General features: G+C 31.2%; 1 protein-coding gene across 1 annotated transcript; it reads left to right on the forward strand.

Annotated features, from left to right (window-relative positions):
* The first annotated feature begins 745 nt into the window (after window positions 1-745).
* On the forward strand, window positions 746-1,482 carry LOC120088720. The gene has a single exon (XM_039046152.1). The coding sequence runs from the start codon at window positions 816-818 to the stop codon at window positions 1,281-1,283; it is 468 nt and encodes a 155-aa protein (XP_038902080.1). The 5' UTR covers window positions 746-815; the 3' UTR covers window positions 1,284-1,482.
* Window positions 1,483-11,109: the final 9,627 nt, after the last annotated feature.

An 11,109-nucleotide genomic window follows, 5' to 3' on the forward strand; every position in this document is an offset into this window, starting at 1 on the left:
TAATTAATAACTTGTACTTTTTATTTCAATAGTAACAAATGAATAGTAATTGAAAAAGTGGTCCCAATAAATTATTTATATTGACATACGAAGCTCACTCTTCAATTTATAATATAAAAGTATAAACTGATTTATAAGTAGAGAATGATCCATTTGTTTGCGTTTTGAAATTACGTTGTCATTACAGTATGAGAAGTATGAGTTTGTCACATTTACTGTTATTGATATTGTTACTATTAACGTAAATGTAATATATTCATAATTTTAGATAAACGTGATGAAAATCAATCCAATTATATTTGCGATTCTATTCCTTTACGATTGATCTGAACTCCATTACGATTATACCAATTTTTATTATAGTTTGATGAATGTGAACTAAATTGCTTTTTAAATTTTGTTTTTTCAAGAAGAAATTGAACCTCGTTTTCAAAAAGAGAGGAAGGTTGAGGAAATTGACCAAATGTGAGTTTCCTGTTTCCTGTCTACGTAAACGTAAAATCAGTTCTAAAACAGAGGGTCATTATTCAAATTCCTACCAAATCTTCCAGCCTGTCACCACTCATATACAGTCTGGCAATAAATTAAATAAATAATAATATTAATCATTTCTCATTTTCCGATTTTCCCTTTTTAAATAACCCTCAACAAAACGACAAACTAATATCATACGTGGCACTCCGATTCAAGGCACCTTCCCTTCCTTTATATACCCATCCTCATTTCTCCATTCTTCTTCGCTCAATCACCACTCGCTATCATCTGACTCACTGAGTTAACTCAACTCGGAAAGAAAAATAAGAAAAACGAACGAAATGGGCATTTGTGTGTCGTCCGATGCGATCAATGTTGCTACCGCGAAATTGATTCTTACAGACGGAACTTTGGTGGAGTTCTCTTACCCAGTTAAGGTTTCTTATATATTACAGAAACATCCGGCGAGTTTTATCTGCAACTCCGACGAGATGGACTTCGACGACGTCGTTTACGCCGTTGACGACGACGATGAGCTCCAACTGGGGCAGCTTTACTTTGCCTTGCCGTTGGACAGGTTGAATCAGCCGCTGCAGGCGGAGGAAATGGCGGCATTGGCCGTGAAGGCTAGCTCGGCGCTTATGAAGGCTGGCGGAGGAGGGACGGAAAAATGTGGATCTCGGCGGACGGCAATCTCACCGGTGACGTTTTCCGATGAGGAGTTTAGGAAGGGTCCGAGAAAGGGGTTGAAGAAGGGGAGTGGTAGAAGTAGAAAATTTACGGCGAAATTGAGTGCAATTCCGGAATAATGTAGTTTTTGTAGGGTTAAAAGTGTAAATATGATATGGTTCTAGTTTTGTTTTTTGGGCCTGTGGAGATGGAGAGGTTGCTTTGTGTGGATGTTTCGTTTCTTCCGCATCCCATGGCAATGACATGAGATTCTTTGTTGTCCACTTTTACATATTTACCCCTCAGTAAAAGAATATTCTAAAATATCTATTTCTCCAATTATTTTAGTGCAAATGCATTAATTTGATAGCTGAGCTGATCTTCCATCATTTTTAATTTGGAAAACTTTTAACTAAAACTTCCAACCAATAATTAGACTCTAAACGTTTCACTAATTATTGATTATTGTTAATTGTTTTCATTTAATTAAATTAAGTAAAATTATTCTCTCAAAATTATCTTAGTAAAGTAACAAAGAATAGAGGAATATAAGGGATTGAAAACTACTCAAATTAATAAAAGCTCATTATTATTTTATTTATTTTCAACATTGTAATAGTAAGAAAATTTAATAGTGGATTTTTCACACATAAAATTAAAGAAAATGGTTGGAACTAAATTGAGATTGGAGAAGCGCCTTCCAGACATTTTGTATTTTTTGTCATTATTTCATAAGTTGCACAAAGTTTGAAAAAGTAACTTTATAAAAATGGCATCTGAAAAGTAGTAAAACTGTTTTTTGTTTGGAAAATTTTCACCCATAAATTTATTAAATTATTCACATAAATAGTAAAAGAAAAATATTGATAAATACTAATCAACTCTATCAGTATTTATCACATAATATCAATGAAAGATTTTTATTAATTTTTATCATCAATGTATATTGATAAACTTTTATCAATCTCTATCAATTTTTATCAAAGAGATTAAATTTTACTATTTCGTATAAATAATATCGTTACTATTTATATTTGGAAACTTTCAGAAATGTTTAATAATTAATCTACAATACTTAATTTACTTAAAATTGAAGTGTTGGATTATGTCGGTTGATAATATAATTTCAATAGAAAAAAAAAATTATTTCGATAACTTAAATGGAAAATCAGTGGTTGTGGATACAAGTATAGATTCGTGGAGATTCTAACACCAATGATCAATGTTCAAATCAAGCTATTCGATGAATTCCAAAATAATAATAATGATAATAAGTAGGGATAATCATCTTTTATTTTCTAAAAAAGAATATATATTTTTAAGATTAAGGTCCTTTCTACAATTTTTTAAAAAGAGCATTTTATATGTCAAAAAATAATATGTCCTAATCATTTGGCTAACAACTTAAAAGGGTTTTTAAAAAGTGAAAAAGAAAATTTATTTTATTATTATTATTGTTATTGTTTTAAAAAAAGAGTTAGCTTCTTTTGGATGTTCTTCTTTAAAAAAAAAAAAAATAGTAGGGATGTTTTCGTACACAGACTTGGAATGCTAAACTTGAAAATGTTAAGTCTGAGATTAGGCTAGAAGGTCTAAGTAGCTGGGTTTAAGAAAACTATATTTAAAGTGTAGTCTTAGAAGTCTAGGTTTAAGAAACATGTGTTTGGACTGTAGGTTTAGGAAGGCTGGGAGTGGAGTGCAAATTTATAAATCTCGAGTTCGTGAAATATTTTCTTATATTTAATCAACAAATAGATTTTATATTATTTTAAATTGATCATCTTAATTATTTTAATATAGCTAAGTTTAAAATAATCTAAAAAAATTAGGAGAGTATTTTTTTAAATTTTGAAATAGATATTTGACTAAATTATAAGTTTATTTAATTTATTATATTAATAATTTGATATTTTGATTTTACTAGGTTTTGAAATAAATTGTTATATAGAATTTTATTACTTTAACTAATTTAAATTAGGGTTTCCTACATATATAGCTTAAATATATATACTTAATTATACAATTGTGGTCTAATGAGCTATTATTTTATACAAAATCTAGTCAAATTTACTTTTTAGCCATTCTAAATGTATCTATGTAATAATAATAATAGTAACAATAGTAGTAATAATAATAATACGAAAAGAAGCATATAAGGGATGTTTCTTGAAGTGATCGATTTACTGCCAGGAGAAATAGAAGAAAATAAATGAAATCTCATAATATAAAGGAAACATATAAACAAAAAGAATTAGAAGAAAGAGAAAGTGTATTTTAAAAAATATTATTGTAATTAAACTAAAAGCCTATTAGGAATGACTTAAAAAAAACTTTTTTTCAAAATTTCATTTATATTTAAACATTTCTAGTTAAAAAAAAAAAAACTCATTAAAATAAAAACACACATATGTTTGACAACTTTTTGTTAATGGTATTTTTATATACAAGTCTTTTAGTTTGTCATATACTAAAAGTGTTTTTATTAATGTTTTCCAAAACTGGTTGGTGACTTCCAAAATTTAGACAGAGTCGGTGGTCGGAAGTGGTCACCAGAGGTGACTAACGACGGTTGCTGGAGATGGCCAACGGCGGCCGAAGTTAGGCCAAAGTCGGTGGCTAGAAGTTCACCGGCAGGGTCGTCGGAAGTTTGAGACTGGAGGTGGCTGGTGGCAGTCATTAGAGTTGGCTGGCGGTAGTTGTCAGAGTTGCCTGGCGGCGGTTGCCAGATGTGATGTTCGAAAGTTGGCCGACGACGGTCTAATGGGCTATTATTTTAAACAAAAATCTAGTCCAATTTACTTTTTAGCCCTCCTTACTAATCATTTTTTATTAAAAATGTGTGTATATAATAATAATAATACTATTACGAAAAGAAGCATATAAGAGATATTTTTTGAAGTGATCGACATACCATTGGAAGAAATAGAAGTGAAATCTTCCAAAATAAAGGAAACATATAAACAAAAAAGAGAAGAGAGAGAATTAAAAAATGATATAATAAATAATAATAATTAAAAAGAACAAAAATCCAAATAAAAAAAGAATTAGAAGAAAGAGAAAGTGTATTTTAAAACATATTGTTGTAATTAAACTAAAAACCTGTGTGGAATGACTTAGAAAAAACTGTTTTTCAAAAATTCATTTTCATTTAAACACTTTTGATTAAAAAAAAAAACTCCTTAAAATAAAAACACACATATGTTTGATAATTCTATCTTAAAAGTACATTTGTATACCAGTTTGTTTAGTTTGATATATACTATTTTTCATAAATTTTTTCCAGTTGGTTGCTAGAGTCAGTGGTCGAAAGTTATATGGGTTTGGTGTTTTTGGGCATTTTAATTACATTATCGAGGTTGAAGCCCATGTTGCTCGATTTGCAAGAGTTGTAAAGGAGTTTGGTACCACTTTGAGCAAGAACGGCAAAAGAACAATGTAGAAATTGCATTATGTGTTACAGTGTAACGGGAGAGCATAGTTACACTGCCTTTTACGCTGGAGCACAGAAAGGTAAGCATCGTCACGCTCCAACTGAGCATTGTTATGCTGTAAATTTTTTCAACCTAATATCACAATGCTCTTGTCGAGCATAACAACGCTGGCGTAATTTGAGACCAACGTTGCTACAATCTAGCCGAGTGTAGCGACGCTCCAAGGCATTGGGCGCATGCATCCCAAGCAGTTGGAAGTCGTGGGTTCGAGGCCAAATGTCAGTTTTTGGAGTAGTTTTGCCATTTTTATGTATTTTATGAAATTTATTGCTTTTTAAGTAATTAAATTAATATAAGAGTTTTATTAATTTAATTAATTTGTTAGGAGTGCTAAATTTTGGTCTAATTTTTACGTTTGAATAATTTACATGTGATGTATGATTATTTTATTATATTGCATAATGTATGCCATAGAGTTTAAAATTCCACCATAGGATAAACATATTATCATCATCAAATTTAATACAAGTGTTATATTATATAGTTGTATGATATATTAAGCATGCTCATGCATCATATTAAATATAAATGTTATATTACATGATTGCATGCATTTATAATATGTCCATACATCATACTATATTATAATTATTATATTATATAGTTTGGATGATGGATATGTGTTTATTTTTCATTACTTTATAATATAAGTGTTATGTTATGTAATAAAAATGAAAATGCATGAAGCATGACATTACTTATAAATTTTAACTGTTATACTTCACGTATGTCATTAGATGCATGTTTATAGGTTTTAATTATTTCATTGAGTTTTATAATTGTTAAAGTTTAATGAAATTAGAATTAAAATCTATAATCAAGAGTTGCATACTAACATAGGTTAAAATTAATTTTAAATGATTTAAAATTGATTTCACCTAGATCTATGTTAAAACCTAGATCTATTTATAATATAATTAGAAATATGTTAACCTTTTATTTTTCCTTTTTATAGGATTAATTTGACTAATAAAAGATTAAATTTATAAAATACTTGTCTATAAGGGACCTTTGTCTAAGGAAGGTTCTGTCTAAGGCTGAGATATTTAAACTGATAAAAACAAAATACCCCTACTTGGGAACTGACCTGGAAGGTGAATTAAACAACTATTTTATATGCATGCAATAAATGATTCAATTTATTAAATATTTAATAAATCAATCATATATTGTTAAACTACTCAATATAAACGTTATATTGAATGACTTAGTTAAATTAGTTAGCCGGATTTATCTAAGTTCATAAATTTTAGGTTCTAAAACACTTAGCGGGAGGAAAAGATGTATATGATATGTAAAATTTTTTACCCACGTTCTCCTTAAAAGTTTATACTATTAGATCCATGCTCGGCCTCGTGGTACCTTAGGCGTACCCAATATTAGGAAAGTATTTGCATTGGTCAATATCATGGTGGATGGAGAAAGTTGTTTATACTAAGTGGGAGAAGAATGTACGTCAACACATCTTATGACCTCCTTCATTAGTTTATAATGTTTTTCCATGTTCGGCCTCGTGATGCCTTGGGAGCGTCTCCCTTAGGAATATGTTTGCATGGAAAAGGACAGAGCAAACTCCAGAAATGGATAAGATCACTATAGTCAATTGCAACAATATGTTCTTCCCTGAGGTAGACTGATTGGGGTAGGGCTATAGGATTGAAAATGAAAGGTTACACTTACAAGAAAACATTAAGGTAGTTATTGATTTTTTGACCAAATCAACGGTAATTAAATATTATAGGAATAAGAGTTATTCTGGTGTAATATTTAATTGAGAATGTCTTAATTCAATGAAGGAATAACTATTTATCCTGAGGTGGATTTATTCTAAATCACTGAAGTATCAATGCAAAATTAAATGATTTTAGGGTTCATTAAGAACTTTGCTAAATTGATTGGATTAACTGAGTTTTTTCTTGCATATCTAAAATAAGTAGTTTGTTTTGTATCAATATCTTGTAAACGTGACTAGACTTGTAATAACCTTGCTCGGTGCTTATAAGTTAACCAAGAAAAATTATGCTACTTGGAAAAATACGATTAACACTGTCTTGGTCATCGATGACCTCAAATTCGTCCTAACGGAGGAATGTCTTCCAGTTCCTAGACCCGCAACATCACGAATTGTTCTTGACGCCTATGACAGATGGACTAAGGCCAATGATTAGACCATAGTCTATATTTTGGCAAGATTAACTGAAGTCTTAGCCAAAAAGCTTGAGCCCATGATCACTGCTTGCGAGATCTTAGAGTCATTGTGTGAGATGTTTAGGCAACCGACCACACATCTAAGGCATGAACTCCAAAGTACATCTTCAATGCCAAAATGAACGAGGGATCATTTGTTAGGAAGCACGTCCTTAATACGATGGTCTACTTCAATGTGGCCGAGATGAACGTGGCTATCATAGACGAGTCCAACCAGGTAAGCTTTATTCTGGAAACTCTTTGGAAAAGTTTCCTCCTACAGTTGTGTAGCAATGCTGTCATGAACAGAATATAATACAACATTACCACCCTTCACAATGAGCTGCAGACTTATGAGTCCTTGATAAAAGTTAAACGACATCATGGAGAGACAAATGTTGCCAATTCCTCGAAAAATTTCCACAGGGGTTCAACCTCTAAGGTTAAGTCCACACCTCCTTCCTCAGGCTTTTAGAAGTGGAAGAAGAAGAAAGGTGGTAAGGGGAATAATGCTACCCTACTGATTGCTGCCCAAAAGAGCAAAAAGGTCGAGGTTCCAAGGAGAACTTGTTTTTATTGCAACTAGGATGGGCACTGGAAAAGAAACTGCCCAAAGTATTTGGCCGACAAGAAGAAGGTGAAAAAAAGTAAATTTGATTTACTTGTTTAGTGGAAAATGACGATTTCACATGGATACTCAATTTAGAAGCCACTAACAACGTTTTTTCTTCATTACATGAAACTAGTTCATGGCAGCACCTAGAGGTTGGAGACATGACTTTGCGGGTTGGAACAGGACAGGTCGTCTCGATGGTTGTAGTAGGGAGCCTGAAGTTGTTTTTTTTAACTCAAATTTATATCATTGGATAATGTTTATTTTGTTCCTCATTTCAAGAGGAATTTAATTTCTGTCTTTTGGAACAAAACTATAAAATAACTTTTGTTTGTGATAAAGCATTTATGTCAAAAAATGGTATTAATATATGTTCAATAATAAATGAAAACAACTTATATGTGTTAAGACCGTTAACATCTAAAATGCTCCATTATGTTGAAATGTTCAACACTGCAACCATGCAAGACAAAATACTTAAAGTTTCTCTAAAAGAAATGCCCATCTTTGGCATTTAAGACTGGGTCACATAAATCTCAATAGAATTGAGAGGTTGGTTAAGAATGGACTTCTAAAAGAGTTAGAAGAAAATTCTTTGCCTGTATGCGAATCTTGTCTAAAAGGTAAAATGACAAAACGACCTTTTATTGGAAATGATCATAGAGCCAAAAAACCCTTGGAAATTATACATTCAGAACTTTGTGGTCTGATGAGTGTTAAGGAAAGAGGAGGATATGAATATTTTATCACTTTTGCAGATGATTATTCAAGATATGAGTATGTTTACTTAATACAACACAAGCCTGATACACTCGAAAAGTTCAAGGAGTACAAGGCTGAAGTTGAGGATTTATTAGGTAAAAAAGATTAAAACACTTTGATCTGATCGAGGTGGAGAGTACATGGATATGATAGTTCAAAACTATTTGATAGAACATGAAATAACATTTAAATTCTCAGCACTTGATACACAAAAAATAAAAAAAAAAAAAATGGTGTATCAGAAAGGAGAAATGGAACCTTGTTAGATATGGTTCGATCAATGATGAATTATGCTTCTTTACCTAACTTGTTCTGGGGTTATGCAGTGGAGACTGCAATCTATCTCTTGAACCAAGTTCCATAAAAAAGTATTTCTGGAACACCTTTTGAGTTATGAAGGGGTTGTAAAAGTAGTTTACGACATCTCAAGATTTGGGGGTGTCCAGCCCAAGTGCTAGTGACTAACCCAATGAAATTGGAACCGTGTTCAAAGTTGTGCCTCTTTGTAGGCTACTCAAAGGAAACAAGAGGTGGTATCTTTTATGATCTGAAAGAGAATAAAGTGTTTGTATCGATAAATGCTACTTTCTTGAAGGAAGACCACATTAGAGAGCATAATCAAAGAAGTAAAATTGTATTAAATGAGCTTTCTAGTGAAACTGCTGAATTTTCACCAAGGGTTGTTGAAGAACCATGCATTTCAACAAGAATTGTTGATGCTGCTTCATCTAGTTACACACATCCTCCTCAAGATTTGAGGGAGCCTCGACGTAGTGGGAGGGTTATAACCCAACCTGCTTGTGTTTACAAACTACGAGATTATCAGGAGAATTAGGATACCAATCCCAACAAAGATAACCTTCACAAAATGATCTGAATGTTTGCCATATGGTAGTCCTTTCACCATGTTCTTCCTTGCTAATAATCTCAAGTCATCAAAGTTTAAATGCTCAAGTCTCAAGTGCCAAATCCAAGATGAATCTTACAAGGGCTAGTTGCATAAATAGAATTCAAGCCCAAAATAATAGAATATGTAGTACAAGGATAAAATAATTGCATATATAGATCAAAAAATGGTAAAAGACTAAAAAACCCATGCCTAGCCACCATTTTGTTTGCTTCTTTCCTATTTTCTCAAATTAAAAGCTATCACTGATAGCAGCTATCAGTGGTTTGATAGCAGCTATCAGTGATAACCACTGATAGCTGTTAACAACTGCTATCGTTGATAGCTTCTATCAGTTGCTATCGATGATAGTTGCTATCAGCGATAACTTTCAATTTGAGAAAAATTAATAGAATCTTGAAATATTAGCTTTTAATTTGCTATCAATTATTAGTAGCTATCATTGATTCACTTTCATCAATTGGAATCAACGTTGAAATATTACTACTTAAGGTTATCAGTGGTTATCAATGATAGATTTATAAATAGTGATCAATTTTGAAAGAAGACCAACAACTTTGATTACCATAGTAGTTATCACTAATAATTTTTTATTATGGTCATCACTGATAGTAGCTATCAGTCGTTATCACTGATAGATTTTCATCAATTAGAATCAACCTTAAACTATTAACACTTAAGGCTATCAATGATAGACTTCTATAGCTGTTTATCACCTTTGAAAAAAACTCGATATATAGATATCACCTAAGTTTTATCACCGATATCACTAACATCACTCATATTGTGGTTATCAGTGATAGCTTCTTTCACTGATAACATCACTAATAAGATGCTATCAATGATCTCACTGATATCATGATGTCAATGATAGTTCTCTATCACCGATAACATCAGTGGTAGCTTCTATCACCGATGACGTGCTATCGGATAGCTTCTATAATTGATGACATGCTATTAGTATTAGCTTCTATCACTGGTAACATGCTATCAGTAGTAGCTTCTATGAATCATAGCCACTAAACATATTTTTGCCCATTTCTTGTCCTTTCCAAACATTTATAAGTCTCTTTTCTTTTCGATGATAGCTTCTATCACTAATAAACATGCTATTAGTGATAACTTCTAGGCACTCCACTTACATTTTAGTTTGAGATTTAACTTTATTAATTAAATTCACTAAGTTGGCTATCAATGATAGATTTCTATAAAGTGGCTATTAACTACGAAAATATAAGAAAAGATTAAGTTATCAATGATAGAAAATATTAGTGGCTATCACTGATAGACTTTCATTTTTTTTTTATATTTATTATTTGTTATAATAATCAAACTTGATGATTGACTTGTTGGTGTTGAGTCACTTATGAATTGAGTACTTTCAAGTCATGTGTATGGAATTCAGCCTCATAATTCTTTGTGAAAAAACGGGGAAGAAGAAAAAATTCAAATAAAGGAAAGAAAAATTTTAAAAATAAGAGAAAGAGAAGAAGCAAAAACTGAAAAAGGAAAGAAAATTAAATAGAAAAAAATGAAGAAAAAATCGGACAAATGAAAGAAAACTAAAAAAAGAAAAAGAAAGGCAAGAAGCAAAAAAATCGGAGAAAGAAAAGAAAAGAAAATAATAAAAAAAGATAAGGGAAGAAGCAAAAATAGGGAAAAGGGAAGAAAATTAAAATAAAAAAAGGAATAAGTAAGAGCTGAAGAAAGAAAATAGAAATTAAAAAAAAAGGAATAAGCAAAAACCGAAGAAAGAAAAGAAAGTTAAAAAAGAAAAAAAAGAAAGGAAAGAAAAAGAAAAGGAAAAAGAAGGAAATGAAAGAAACTAGAGACTACGACAACTGTTTCGGTAAGCTACATGTCCGGTGCACGGAGAACTGGCTTCAAATAAAGGAAAGAAGCAAAAATCGGATAAAGGAAAGAATAAAATAAAAAAAAGGAGAAGAAACAAAAACTGAGAAAGAAAATAAAATGAAAAATGAAAAAGGGGAGGGAAGAAGCAAAAA

The sequence above is a fragment of the Benincasa hispida genome, chromosome 10, assembly GCF_009727055.1.
Source record: "Benincasa hispida cultivar B227 chromosome 10, ASM972705v1, whole genome shotgun sequence".
NCBI lineage: Eukaryota > Viridiplantae > Streptophyta > Magnoliopsida > Cucurbitales > Cucurbitaceae > Benincasa > Benincasa hispida.

Excerpts from the sequence above, each read along its gene's own strand:
- LOC120088720 (XM_039046152.1), top strand. The coding sequence starts at position 816 with ATGGGCATTTGTGTGTCGTCCGATGCGATCAATGTTGCTACCGCGAAA.